Source organism: Saccharomyces paradoxus (assembly GCF_002079055.1).
Source record: "Saccharomyces paradoxus strain CBS432 chromosome XII sequence".
Taxonomy (NCBI): Eukaryota; Fungi; Ascomycota; class Saccharomycetes; order Saccharomycetales; family Saccharomycetaceae; genus Saccharomyces; species Saccharomyces paradoxus.
This window is the reverse complement of record NC_047498.1, coordinates 208,438-222,553: the sequence shown is the minus strand read 5'-3', so window position 1 is coordinate 222,553 and position 14,116 is coordinate 208,438. Positions and strand designations below refer to the sequence as shown.

Below are 14,116 nucleotides of genomic sequence, written 5' to 3'. Positions count from 1 at the left end.
GGCTCCATTCTTTTCCATGTTTGAAGGGATTCTCCTAAACGATATTGTATGGTATTTTCGTTGGAAAAGATGTCTTCCAAAAAAAAAAAAACAATCCGATGAATTAGTGGAAGCGAGGAAGAAAAAGAGGTATCCTTGATTAAGGAATACTGTTTGCACTGTGTAGTCTTTAAAGGCTTGAAAGTTGCATTAGTGCAATAGAAAACTAGACACCTTTATACGAATAATGGTTACTCAATTCAAAACTGCCAGCGAATTCGACTCTGCAATTGCTCAAGACAAGCTAGTTGTTGTGGATTTCTACGCCACTTGGTGCGGTCCATGTAAAATGATTGCTCCAATGATTGAAAAATTCTCTGAACAATACCCACAAGCTGATTTCTACAAACTGGACGTTGATGAATTAGGTGATGTTGCTCAAAAAAATGAAGTTTCCGCTATGCCAACTTTGCTCCTGTTCAAGAATGGTAAGGAAGTTGCAAAGGTTGTCGGTGCCAACCCAGCTGCTATTAAGCAAGCCATTGCCGCTAATGCTTAACCTTAATCAGTGAACGACATTGTTTTTTTTACTGTGTTTGTTATATATACTTTTCCTTTTTTAGACGAGAAAACAGAATTATATATTATTTTATCACGTTTTTTTATTTACTCGGATGCAGATAACGCTTAAACTAAGGAGATAGATGAAGTAATTGTTCACTCAAGAGATAGATTTTGAAATAAGGAATGAGATGTTTTTTTCTGATCATTTAGGCATTCCAGTCCCTTAACTGTCCTTGAACACTACATGATCCAATCGGAACTACGTGGTACCTCGTAAAGTTTTTAGTTGAATTTGGTGTAAGGAATAGAATCTTTTCACTTGAATTATCTACCTCTATTTTGTCCTTTGTTTTCTTTATAGGCATTTCACAAGACTTTAACTGATGTTGAAAAATTAATTAAAAGCTATTTTTCCGAACAAAATATAAACAATACGAAAGGCAAGTACCACTATCGTAGTCCATAAAACGCAACAGTTGATAAAAATAAAAAAATTGCTTATAGTTGTGGAGCAAAAGTGGAACAGAAATTACTGTCTTGTTCTAATAATAAAGTTACAAGTTTGCAGCCGAATGCTATGTGCCAAGAAATATAAACACACACCGTAGAAAAAAATAAAAAGGGGCATATTGTGCTAACGTATCTACTTGATTCTACACAGGAAGGACCTGGCCACTTTCTCTTAGTCCAATCGTTGCCCAGTTTCGAACCTCAACCTTACGTATTTGTACAAGCATGTATGAAGGGCGAAGCTTGGCGGAGACCGGTTACAATGTTTCTATTTCCCCTGGAACATTTCATTAACCGTCTGGCCAGACCTAAGCAACATAATCTGGAGAATTTCATTGCATGCGTGAATATTATAAGTAAGGACCTGTTTACTTATACAATTTCCACCCACTCATACACGGCTGCAGTTATGACGTATGATCATGTTTCGTCTAGCCCACCTTTCTACTTTTGACGTATTATTTCTCTCGAGGATTTGGCCAAGAATGCCCCGAACAGCGGAAAAAAATGGCGTCGCAGTTTCAGATGTATAGATTCATCTTGTAGAAAAAAGAATGCAAGAATGATGTCTTTTCGTGGTGTTTTGAAAACACTATGAACAAATCATCAACAAACATTTTTGTATATATATTTAGCTACCCATTAGCCATCTTGACCAGTAAAGAACCTTGAAAACTTGAAACCTTGAAAATCTACTTTTATGACCCTCTCTCACACCATTCTATAGCTCGTCAACAAGTTTACTATGAAGATAAGCCAATTCGGTTCTCTAGCTTTCATTCCTATTGCACTACTACAAATCCTCATTGTTCAAGCACAACTTCTCACAGACTCAAATGCTCAAGACTTAAATACTGCCTTTGGGCAAAAAGTGCAATACACCTTTCTTGACAATGGAAGTTCTAACGATCAATTACTTCATCTTCCAAGTACAACTTCTTCCGGCATTATTACTAGTTCATTAGCTGCTACTAATAACACAGGTTTTTCCTTATCGTCATCTCTACCAAAAGTAACTTCCAGCGTCGTATCATCTATAAACTACCAATCCTCAAACTCTACTGTAGTCACCCAGTTAACGTCACTACCTTCTTCATCGGGAAATCAAACAACAAGCCCTAAGACAACTAATACAATAAGTTCGAGTACAAGCACAGGAGGTGTAGGCTCAGTCAGGCCATGTTTTTACTTTGTTTTAATGTTGGAAACCATCACTTATTTGTTTTCTTAAACAACTATGTTTGGTTCAGGATCTTCGCAGGCGTCTAAATATAAAACCCGTGTTCTCCATATTCTTAAATATGATAAATAAAAAATTAGTATAATTATTAATCGCTGCAAGCCTTTTTCTTTTTTGGTTCTAATATTCCAAACGTTATCTTCATTGAACGCCCAAATAGGGAAAAATTCTGGCAAAATTTTTTATTGCTGTCACCCAAGCCTTTGTTTGAAACTTCAAAAGCTTGAAAGATTTAAAACGACGCTTCAATCGGGAATAGTTTATGCCGTATTATTTTGCTTTACTTGATCACAATCTAGACTATTATCTCTCATCAAGCGATTTTAACATCTCGTTACATCCTAAAAATTAGTGTCAATGATATTTACTCCCTCTTTCCACTTCATTAAAAATGTTTTCCTAGTGAGCCTTTTGGTCAGCCATAGTTATGGTGCAAAGACTATTACGTCCACTTCCGCTGACGATACATTTGCCAGGTCCGCAGCCGCAGATGCAGACATGGCGTTCTTCATGGAGTTTTTAAACGATTTTGATACTGCCTTTCCACAGTATACCTCGTACATGATGCAGAACCATCTAACTCTACCCCAAGCTGTTGCTGACTACTATTATCACATGGTTGACTTGACCTCGACGGCAGATTTGCAATCTGATATCGCTCAGAGTTTCCCTTTCACTCAGTTCCAAACATTTATTACGGGCTTTCCATGGTATACATCTTTACTAAACAAAGCCTCGGCTACGACCATATACCTACCACAACATTTCATAACAGATGAGACAGAGGCCACCATGACTAACTCCTCTTATATCAGCCAAACATCCTCTGCTTCCAATTCTATTCCTTCCTCGACAGCTAACGCAAGCCAGTCCATTATTCCCAAGGCCAACAATAAAAATAGCACAGCAACACTCACATCAACATCAAATTCTTCATCAGCGTCTAGCACTAGTCAATCACAAAATGGTGCCCATGCCAAAAGCTTGTATCTCCCAATGGCATTGTTTGGGATCCTTGCAGCTGCCCTTTGAACAATTCCTCCAAATCTGGCGGTTTGGCCTCATGGTGAGGACCATATTACCCTTTCAGTTTTAGTAATCTGAGTATTACTTATATATATATATATATATATATATATACGTTTTTAATGGACAATTCAATTTTAATAAGGATTTTAGTGAGATCAATGAACACCGGCTTCGTACAATACCACATGATTTATTTTCGGAATATTATTATAACTGCGTGAATGGCATCGCCGTCTGGGGCAAAATCTTGCCCTTTTTTGTCGCTTTACGCAAATCTTTTGTTCTTAAATGTTAATTCGACAATACCGGCGCCTTAATAGTTCAAACAACCTGAAAAAAACAAACTTAAATGCCTCTATAAACAATGGTAAGTTAAGATTGATGTGGACCGGAAGCTGTAAGAAACTGAACACGTAGAAAAAAAAATGCACTTATGGCCAGTTAGTCCGCCCCAAATGCTTAGGATTCCGCCACGCAACGCAGAATTAGGTGGCGGCACTAAAATGGATGATCGCAATATCCTCCAATCAATGACACTACCCCAGGCCAATGTTCTTATCATGCTGACTCCGACAAGAGTGCTCATTTACAATTTCAAACCAATGGCGCTGGTGGCTAGCCATGAACGAACAATGGCTTCTCTCCAGGAGTTTGGTGATAACAGATCAATGAAAAGATCAGCTCCGTATAATGATATCATCGAAGGACTTATTTCTAAAAAAGACTCGCAGTACCTATTGTGGCACCAAGGAAAGCTGATATTTTACGTTATGACAGATAAAAACTTTCTTTTAACCTACCAAATTTTGAAAAACTGCACAAACGAAACAATTTTTAAAGAATATGGCATTCCCGTCATAGAGCCTCTTCTAATGAATGAAGAAGAAGCGAACAGTGCTGAATATGATTATAATACCGATGATGACACTCTGACAGTATTCGATAAGAATAATTCTTCAAGAATTATACAAAATGGGTTTGGCATAACTAAGGAAAAAGGGTTTTTACATTTTCTTTCTAACCAAGAAAACATCGATGAACTTCCGGTGAAAAAACTGGAACTTCGTTTAAAAGTTGTTTTAAAATTTGACTATGAAATTATAGACATGATTGGCATCAAGACATTTTCCAAAGTCGGAGATGGACGTTATGAAGAAGTTTTGATAGTTTTGTTTCCTCACGGATTGCAAATACTTACAATATCGGACTTTAAAGTTAGCAAGAGCTCGTTGGTTGAAGTGAAAAATGGATCCAAAACAATTGTGTGTAATAAACAATTAATGGTTTTATCTCATGATCCCGTGGAAAAGCAAACCATATTAAGCATTATAGACATAGAAAAACAAGCTGTTGAGGCAATAACACTGCCGGACACACCAGATAAACTACTGACGTGTCTAGAAGTTAATGGGTATCTGGTCATTGTTTATAAAGAAAAGATAATCTACTTTGATTCAAGGATTAAAAAAATAAGCCATTTCTGGAAACCGCCATTTGTAATAAAACTTTGCGACAGAATTAATGATAATATATTACTTCTGGTTTCTGAGGATAGTACTAACATCCATTTTTACACAGAATTTGGAAATCTTTTATTTGCCACGTATTTTGATGAAGACGACTATAATGATGATAACAATAATGACAGTAGCAAGGATGACAGTGAAAAAAAAAAAGTGGCCCAGTATGAGATATCTGACTTTGTATTTTTGGATAAATCGCTAATAACAGTGTCTCATTCTGGAAAATATCAAGTTTGGAAATTATGGGAAGAAATAAAACAAACGCAATTTGATTTTAGAAACCCGAAATGCTACGTATTAACCAATACTAACAATGATGTAGTCATATATTCACCCGTGACAAGTTCATCTTTGAATAATGATAATTTACAAGTCATAAAACTTCCTACAAAAACTTTCAATAATCATATCGCTTTTGTGAAAATCAATTCTTCCTTGAGGTTACTTGCTACTTATGTGTCGAACAAGAATATACTACTGATTCATAATTTAGAAACCAATACGTGGTCTAGTTTTGCAGACCAAAACGTATTGGATTTACATTGGCTCGGTGATAATTATTTGATTTGTCATATGAAGAAAGATGACGGCTCAACAAGTTTGAAATGTCTACAAATTCCTCTACAAGAAGCGAATTCGGATGTGGAACTATCAGATTATGTTATTTGGGAATACAATGTTCCAGAGAATACAATTGTTTTCAGTTTACACGTTAATACTCTATTCCGGTATAAGTTGTTGAAGATTAAATCCAAGGACCACAAAGCTTCCGAGAAGCAAGCCGAAGCATTACTTAAAACAGCTGAGATTATTTTAGTTACTGATACTCAAACGATTGTTTTTGATGTGATTTCTACTGTCCATCCATGTGGATTAAACATCATCAAAAAATTTTACCAGTATCTTAAAATTAACATTCCAATTGATGTTTTACCCAACAAAATTGAGTGGATAACTAACATGAAAGAGGGCTTGTTATTTTTTGCCGACAGAAAATTTATAAAGTTTGGCAAACTGGATGGAGGAGGTTGGCAAACCTTAACTCTGTTGAATAATATAGAAAAAATAGTCGATGTTATAAGGGACGAAATATTTGTAATCCAGGGCCATAATTACGTCGTATACTCTTTAGAAGATTTATGGGATGATAAAAAGCCACTAATTTCTATCCCCATCGAAGAAGATCTGTATCCAATATCAACCACGCCGGAAACAGCTACTACACATACACTTCACTGCATTTTCAACTCGAGATTTTCCAAATTGGTGGTAAAACACCAAATATACCTCGATCAATTAATCTTAGCCAAATTAAGAGACAATATCAATTTGGAGGAAATCTCAAACGATTATCGTTCACTAAGGCCTTATAAATTTGCGCTCGAAAAGATTTTGTCTACTAAAATACTACAAAGCGACTCTTTGGATGATATCCTGAAATTAATTAAGATGTATGATAACACCGATTCAGAGCATAATATTTCAGTACCTACCCACGGTGGTATGTTAGAAATTATTAGTAATTGCTTAAGAAAGATCGAAACCAAGTACTGGAACCATCTTTTCACTAACTTGAAGATGACACCAAGGGATTTGCTAGCCCTCTGTATAGAAGAAAATGAGGCTAAAATGCTTGGCGTACTTCTCTTGGTATTTTTGAATTACGATGAGAAAGATTTGGGAGATGATTTACATTTTAAAAAAACAGATTTAGAAACAAAAGAAAGCAAAACTGTAAACGATGATTCTACAAAAACGTCAGGTAAATCTGTCACTAATTTGTTGAAGGATGAAGAATTAATGCTTAAAGTCTTGGAGCTTTTGGTGACAAGTGCTGCGAACGCTACGGACACAATAAAAGCTACCGATTCGTGGGACATGTGTTTCCAATTAATACGCTTACTCAAGGAATTGGACAGAGAGAACAACACACAATTGGTCCAAAAGGCTCTCGAGAGATTTAAATAAATCTATATGATATGATACGATGTCTTCTTTAGCATATAGGCTTTATAACATTGACCAATCAATTTTCAGAAAGGCGTCGCGCGTAGTTTTGCCCGATATCCCCATCCCTTCAGGATCTTTAAAAAGGTGATGAAAGATGTACCAGGTGGAAAAGTTTGTATTAAGAATGGTTGGCAGAGAGATACAAATATTTTGTCTGGAAACATAAACTACCTTTGCTTTTACGAAATAGAAAGCGCGCAAATACAGTATAATAGACATGGCCGATCAAGAAAACTCTCCATTACATACAGTTGGTTTCGATGCTAGATTCCCCCAGCAAAACCAAACAAAGCATTGTTGGCAATCTTATGTGGATTACCACAAGTGTGTTAATATGAAGGGCGAGGATTTTGCTCCATGCAAGGTCTTTTGGAAGACCTACAACGCCTTATGCCCCCTAGACTGGATTGAAAAATGGGATGACCAAAGAGAAAAGGGTATTTTTGCAGGCGACATCAACTCTGATTAAGGATTTTGTTTCATGCTTAGCCATAAGCACTTAGCCTTTTTTATATCATTATTATCATTATTATTATTATCATTATCATTACTATTATTATTAATTACCAGAATTCGTGTTTGCGTAGTGGACCTACACGCATGAAGGACATCTCTATGAAAAGTAAACTAACAATAGGAGATAATGAGAAAAGTGATATCATACACTGATGAAATGTTCATGATGGAGCCAATTTCTTACAAAATCAAACAAACAGAAAAGAATGAGAATAGTGTGGGGTACTGAGTTTTATTTTCATATTTATTTTTTTATAGTAAGTATCCATTTCTATATATATTCAAAAATTATTTGACCCTAGTAACATCTGCCATTACACTGGAAAGAGCACCGCAATGGATCATGTTGGTACGGACGTCAAGGTGTAATTCAAAACCCCTGAGATGAAGCAGCATTTTTGATGATTATTTAAACGAGTATTAATCTCTTCTAGACATCCTTTGGATTGCGTCTAAGCTAAGGAAGATAAACACCATAGGTATGGAGAATAAGGCGCTCCCTTGGAGCCCACTATGAGATAACAGTGTAGCATCTAAACAGACTGAGCCTTCATTCAGAGCCTGAGACCGACATTCATCTTCCACAAGCGGCCCGGATTTAGAATGCATGTGGTAAAAGCAGACTAAAAAAGATTTTAACTTGAAGCGTACTCTTCTATCTTTTGCCAGTCACTGCTTGCTGTTGCTGGCACTCAACTAAATGATTATTGATCTTTAAAAGGAAACTTATTACTCTTCATTCCATCAGGTTAGCCCAATGGTTACCCAAACTCCTAGAATTCTTCAAAGAGCATTAATGCAGTGCTTGAACGCACAGGTGACGAGTTTCTACTAATTGCTTCACGAAATTCGCTTGTCGCAACTACGCATGACGTTCAGAAGGAATAGATAAGACCGGTTTTGTGAGTGTTGCTGAAGTCAGTGGTTTCAGCAATTAACTTCCATTGGGCAGAGCGAAAACAGCAGGAATAATCATGTATAGTCGTTTCTACAATTCTTCTACAGCAAAGAAGAACTATAGCAGGCTCTTTCGAAATACTCTTACTTTTAACATTTCTTTTGTAAATATCGCATATCTAGCCGCGCTTAGGCAAGTAGATGTTACTAAGATTAAAAAGCAGTCTTGAGGTACCTTCTGATCCCAAGATCATCCATAAACATTCTCACTGAACACACGTGAGGTGCCAATTACCTCACTTACGCTATACATAGGCAATTTCAAGACTTGTGATCTTGAGCCAAAAAACTTGCTGAGTGTTCTGAAGCCAATCGATAGCTGTAACTCTTCGTATACACCAGTTCATGACTTTAATTGCCTTTCTTTGGGCATACCTTAACAAATACGACTCCTCCGATCTCATAGAGGCATTTCAATGTTTCTGATTTGGGAAACGTTCGATTTTTCTCCTGACAACCGTTTAGTGTCAAGGACTGAATATTGGCCTCTGAACGAGAGTCAAAACAAAACTCGATTTCTGGCTCATTTTCTTGGCCAAAAACTGCAAGTATAGTTCTCAAGGCATGTCAGAGGATTCTTTGAAGGTAAAATCCCTGTACTGAACATTCCTGTGTCCTACACGTATCATAAGGTATGGGCAATACAAGGCGCGGATTCGTATACGAGATCTGTGGAAAAGGCATTGTTGAAGAGCAACTGTATCGCTGTAGTGACAAAGAGTATGGGGTAGGGGAGTTGAAATAAGAGGTATATCAGCAGCAGAATAGCTATTCAACAATTCATCTGTTCAGTCGTCGCATATCAAAAAATTGCATATAAAGAGAGCAGCTTTGATCACTTATTTCGACGACTTACTATTGTTATCTACTTTCGACTAAGCGGACATCTCCACTGAAAGGATATATAGAAAAGCTTCAGAAATAAAAATGGTCAAGCTAACTTCAATTGCTGCTGGTGTCGCCGCTATCGCCGCCGGTGTCGCCGCTGCCCCAGCCACCACCACTCTATCTCCATCTGACGAAAGGGTCAACTTGGTTGAATTGGGAGTCTACGTCTCCGATATCAGAGCTCATTTGGCTGACTATTATATGTTCCAAGCTGCCCATCCAACTGAAACTTACCCAGCTGAAATTGCTGAAGCTGTTTTCAACTACGGTGATTTTACCACTATGCTGACCGGTATTCCAGCTGAACAAGTCACCAGAGTTATCACTGGTGTCCCATGGTACTCTACCAGATTGAGACCAGCCATTTCTAGCGCTCTATCCAAGGACGGTATTTACACAGCTATTCCAAACTAAGCTGCTTAGTCTCACAAATTGGTATTAAGCATTAGAATGCTTTACGAACGGATATTGAAAATTACGATTTAACGATAAGAAATAACTAGATATACATACATACAAACGAACATATATATGTGTTATAGGGACTTTCAATGAACTGCACTATGTGTTTAAAACTGTTTGATAAAATGTGGGAGGCTTCAAGTTTTAAATCTTTGCATACGATTTTGTATTTATTCAAACTGTATACGTTCCATTGTACTACTTACTCATATGTTAGTTATCACATTAAGAATCTCAATGCCTAAAAATGTCTCTTCAATCCAGCATTTAATCAGTGGGAAGTTCGTCTTGTTCTATCTTGACGTGGATTTCAGCTATTATGGTCTTTCCGTGAAGCGGCAAATAGCCTTTTTGGTAAAAAATGAAAGTTTAAAAGTAGGGAACACGCACGCTCTGGAGTTTTTTCCTTCAAACCCTTTGCAGCACTACATCACTAAAAGATATTTATGACAAGATTTGACAGCCAGCGACCACTTTCTCTTTCAATCTTTACAACCTCCTCCATAAAAATATACGCTGCATGCTTAGAATGGGAAAAGTGAAAGAGATGGAACTTAATGCAACTATAAACAAAGATGAGATTTCAAAGTCCAATTTTTATAGAGAAATTAACGAAAGTCGTTTTCGTCGTTTCTTCTGGAGTATATTTCATGACACCACCATTATATAATCTGCATGAAAAATATCCAAAAGTTATCATCCTTAAGATCGTAGAGATGGCCCTACAATCGGTAACAATTTTACTTTTGATTATATTTTTCTTTTCATGCTGGAAGAACGGTCATTTTAGAAATGAAAATAAAGAAAAGCCAAAAAGATGTTCAAAGATGATATGTTCCAGTTGTGCTGCTAGAAGAAGGAATCCTAAATGGTTCCAGCTAAAGTATTTGCTGCTCACACTATTACTATTCGCTTTCGGTCTTTATCCGCTTATTAAAATCCAAGGATTTTTCGAAATTGACCAAAGCATTAATTTATATCGACTATCTCAGCTATTCGGATGGCAAGTGAGCTGGATATCTAGTGCAGTCTTACTCTCCTTTTTTTGCAACGAGTTGAGCTTACATAGTGGGCCCGTTGAAGAGGATGGATATGTCAATGAGAAGGAAGCGATTTTTAAAAGCACAACGGGGCAACAGGTTTAGAATTTTACATATTATGTATTTTCTGGCTCTAGCATGACATGTTGAAGATATAATTATACTATTAGCATAGAATGAATATGTTAGAATGAATATGTTGGAATGAAAAATTCTAATATCATCTATTTAGTAGTATATTATCACATGCGGTGTTATAAGATGACAAAAAAATTGAGAAACAGTCATCAAATTTAATGGAAGCTAAAATGCAAGGATTGATAATGTAATAGGATAGTGAATGACAACATATAAAAGGAAGGAGGATAAAGTAATATTATTAATTCTCTTTTGTGAATTCCTATATCCTCGAGGAGAACTTCTAGTATATTCCGTACACCTGTATTATAGCCTTTAGCAGCAGTGGAATCACAACAATTATCCAATTATTCACCAATTCTCAGAATAATCGATGAAATCACGCAAAGTGGTGAATACCATTTTCTTGAATTACTGAATTTGAGAATAATTCCCGCATAACGTGAATACAAGACTACACCTGAATGAAACTGGTCATAGTATTTTGGCTTGATAGTTAATAATATTAAGGCCAAGCAAGAATATAAAAATAACTAGAAAAAGGGAATCTTGGGTCTAAACCTGCAGAAATCTTAGGGCACATGGCGCAGTTGGTAGCGCGCTTCCCTTGCAAGGAAGAGGTCATCGGTTCGATTCCGGTTGCGTCCATTTATTTTTCCCTTATATCTCTCTCAACTTTATCTATCTCCAGAAGAGATCGACTTCCTGTCTAGGGAAAGACATTGAACACGGTTAAAGATTATGGCAACAGTAAACCTGTTTATAACGCACCGACAAGAACAAATAGTGCGAAAGAAAAAATCATCTGTTGCATTATCCATGAATTTTGCACGTAGCAAACCTTCCATTTGCCACTTGCTTTGAGGCTGAGGAGTGCTCATTACATCGCTCTAACGGGGTTTTGCTTTCAAAATGAAGTTCTTGCTGTTTAAGTAATATCACTATCGTCCACATCCCTCATATACTTGGCCCTTTTTTGGCGCCTACACAAGAAAAAATAACCATTTCGTACGCATATAACGTTGTTTACATCACGTCACTTCAGTCAGAATAACAGACGCCTTTCTATAGTTTGGATGACTATATATCAGTTATCACCAGAATCCCAATGGAAGATTGTTTCTGGTTCCTTTATTTACGGTCCGGTAGCTGCTGTAAGGGAATTACTAGATAATAGCATCGATTCGGGTGCCAAGAAAATATTCATTGATGTAGATTCTACTACAGGAGGATGTGAATATATATCAGTCAAGGATGACGGATCAGGTGTGGACATTAGTGACAGACCTTCCATGTGCTTGGAACATACTACATCAAAGATGAGTAGCCTCGGAGATATTTCGATTCTAACTACGTTGGGGTTCAGAGGTGAAGCATTGTTTCTTTTGTCAAACTTGTGTAACCAGCAAGGCTCAATGCAGGTAGAAACAAAAACTGCAGATGACGTCATCGGAGAGAAATGGTTAGTTGATAGTGAAGGTGGTATTACCAATGGAAAAAGGTACAAAGTATCTTGTCCCGTGGGAACTACAGTAACATTAAGGAAACTTCTGGGAGGATTACGAGCAAGATATCTTGAAATTTCTTCGAAGCCAAGAAGAACTTTTGACGAATTAACCCACTTAATAAACCATTATTCCCTTATTCATAGAAACGTTCGTTTTTATTTTTCGTTGGTGTCACTACAAAAAAATGGTGCTATAGAGCGTAAACAAATGCAAGAGACGTTAGACTCCAAGATTTCTAGAGCTAGGAGCCTGTCCCTCCTGGCTAGACTAAAAAAGCCTGTGTCGCTAAACTTTATTGTAGAAGAAAACTTTGTTATTGACGAGAAATTAAATTTAGATTTGATCTTACCAAGGATGGTGCCAGAATCTGACGTTATTAATATAAAAAAGCGATTTAGATTTTTATCTGTCAATGAGAGAGCGCTATCGTTGAACTTGGAGACAGGAAAGACCATTTCTAGGCTACTATCATCAGTCTATAAAAATTCGTCTTTATTAGAACCCATGATTTGGTTTCTCAATTTAAATTGTGATACAAAACTACTTGACGTCAATATTGAACCAGAGAAAAACGATGTGATGATCAAAAGTTTCGAAGTGATACTTAAGAAAATAGAGAGTAACTTAAAGTTGTTATTGGAGGAGAAAATTTGCATCAAAACGAATATACTGGGAGATGAACGTATTCAGCCTCCTATCGACAAAAAAATTTCTTCCGCATTGAAGATACTTACACCTGACGCGGAGGATGAAATATCAAAAGACCGTGGTGCTATTAGTTGTAAAGATAAGGCTGACAGCCAACAAAAAAACCCGGATTCGATAGCGCCAACTTATTATGATGAATCAAACTTGGAAAATACAACCATTGTCGCTGCTACTCCCTCACCTACAAAACTTGGCGAGAACAAAGCTCTTGACCAACAAACTCAGCAGGAGATTTCAAGCCATAGAACCTCGAGTTCCGGATCCATGGCTTCCGAAGACGGTATTAATTGGCGTCATAATTTCCAACAAGAATTAAGTGAAAGTAATGAAATAGCAGGGGCTGGATCCTCAACACTACCCTCGTCATTAACTTACAACTATATAGAAACTATTCCAGAGAACGAGGATTTAGAACTTTCTAAGGACGCCTCTATTTCTAATCCCTTTATGATCACCAAAATAAGAAACGCCAATAGGAAACTGAGCGAAAACTCATTCAAGGCCAAACATAACTGTGAAAACCCTGATAAAAGGAAAATACCCAAGGAAAGACAGCTCTCCTACGCAGAAAAGGAGGAACTAATAAAACTTCAGCAAGTCTGGGATAAAAGAAACAACGCTGTGGACACGACCATTCCACAGAATTTGAAAAAAAAAAATATTGATGAATATATAAAGAATGTGTCCTGCATGCGCAATATAAAACCGAGACTCATGCATTTTTCCGAATATACCAACAACTACGTCTTTACCCTGAAAAATGAAAACCTTATCAAGCACGGGAGCGATAGCTTTGCCAAAGAAACTCTGTGGTTACGATCGAGAGATGATCCCACAAATCCTTCTTCCATTCTTTTGCAAGGTTTGCGCTCGCATGTGAAGAAACCGGGACGCATTGAAGCCACGACAAGTGAATGGTGCCTCTTCACACCAGACAGCCCCTGATGATCGAGTGCATTATACCACTCAGCACAATAGATTACTGTATAATAGACCATTGTTTGTAACTCATGGTAACCGCACCCTGTTGCCCGCCCTCCCTCT

The 14,116-nt window shown here is 37.1% G+C and overlaps 8 protein-coding genes and 1 non-coding gene across 9 annotated transcripts; all 9 read left to right on the top strand.

Moving 5' to 3' along the window:
* Positions 1 to 226: 226 nt before the first annotated feature.
* TRX1 (thioredoxin TRX1) lies at positions 227 to 538 on the top strand (the record flags this gene model as incomplete). Its single annotated transcript, XM_033911928.1, has 1 exon — positions 227 to 538. One exon carries the CDS (start codon positions 227 to 229, stop codon positions 536 to 538), a length of 312 nt encoding a protein of 103 aa, XP_033767819.1.
* Positions 539 to 1,798: 1,260 nt separating this feature from the next.
* On the top strand, positions 1,799 to 2,284 carry NFG1 (Nfg1p; the record flags this gene model as incomplete). Its single annotated transcript, XM_033911927.1, has 1 exon — positions 1,799 to 2,284. The coding sequence occupies one exon, from the start codon at positions 1,799 to 1,801 to the stop codon at positions 2,282 to 2,284; it is 486 nt and encodes a 161-aa protein (XP_033767818.1).
* Positions 2,285 to 2,650: 366 nt separating this feature from the next.
* Positions 2,651 to 3,325, top strand: AFB1 (Afb1p; the record flags this gene model as incomplete). The annotated part of the gene is made up of 1 exon (XM_033911926.1): positions 2,651 to 3,325. The coding sequence occupies one exon, from the start codon at positions 2,651 to 2,653 to the stop codon at positions 3,323 to 3,325; it is 675 nt and encodes a 224-aa protein (XP_033767817.1).
* A 422-nt stretch (positions 3,326 to 3,747) lies between these two features.
* On the top strand, positions 3,748 to 6,813 carry RIC1 (Ric1p; the record flags this gene model as incomplete). The annotated part of the gene is made up of 1 exon (XM_033911925.1): positions 3,748 to 6,813. One exon carries the CDS (start codon positions 3,748 to 3,750, stop codon positions 6,811 to 6,813), a length of 3,066 nt encoding a protein of 1,021 aa, XP_033767816.1.
* A 259-nt stretch (positions 6,814 to 7,072) lies between these two features.
* On the top strand, positions 7,073 to 7,324 carry COX12 (cytochrome c oxidase subunit VIb; the record flags this gene model as incomplete). Its single annotated transcript, XM_033911924.1, has 1 exon — positions 7,073 to 7,324. One exon carries the CDS (start codon positions 7,073 to 7,075, stop codon positions 7,322 to 7,324), a length of 252 nt encoding a protein of 83 aa, XP_033767815.1.
* Positions 7,325 to 9,255: 1,931 nt separating this feature from the next.
* On the top strand, positions 9,256 to 9,630 carry PAU23 (seripauperin PAU23; the record flags this gene model as incomplete). Its single annotated transcript, XM_033911923.1, has 1 exon — positions 9,256 to 9,630. One exon carries the CDS (start codon positions 9,256 to 9,258, stop codon positions 9,628 to 9,630), a length of 375 nt encoding a protein of 124 aa, XP_033767814.1.
* A 623-nt stretch (positions 9,631 to 10,253) lies between these two features.
* On the top strand, positions 10,254 to 10,823 carry SPAR_L00920 (uncharacterized protein; the record flags this gene model as incomplete). The annotated part of the gene is made up of 1 exon (XM_033911922.1): positions 10,254 to 10,823. The coding sequence occupies one exon, from the start codon at positions 10,254 to 10,256 to the stop codon at positions 10,821 to 10,823; it is 570 nt and encodes a 189-aa protein (XP_033767813.1).
* A 608-nt stretch (positions 10,824 to 11,431) lies between these two features.
* Positions 11,432 to 11,504, top strand: SPAR_Ltrna3A. Its single transcript has one exon. It is a non-coding gene; the product is annotated as a tRNA-Ala (tRNA).
* A 428-nt stretch (positions 11,505 to 11,932) lies between these two features.
* MLH2 (mismatch repair protein MLH2) lies at positions 11,933 to 14,017 on the top strand (the record flags this gene model as incomplete). The annotated part of the gene is made up of 1 exon (XM_033911921.1): positions 11,933 to 14,017. The coding sequence occupies one exon, from the start codon at positions 11,933 to 11,935 to the stop codon at positions 14,015 to 14,017; it is 2,085 nt and encodes a 694-aa protein (XP_033767812.1).
* Positions 14,018 to 14,116: the final 99 nt, after the last annotated feature.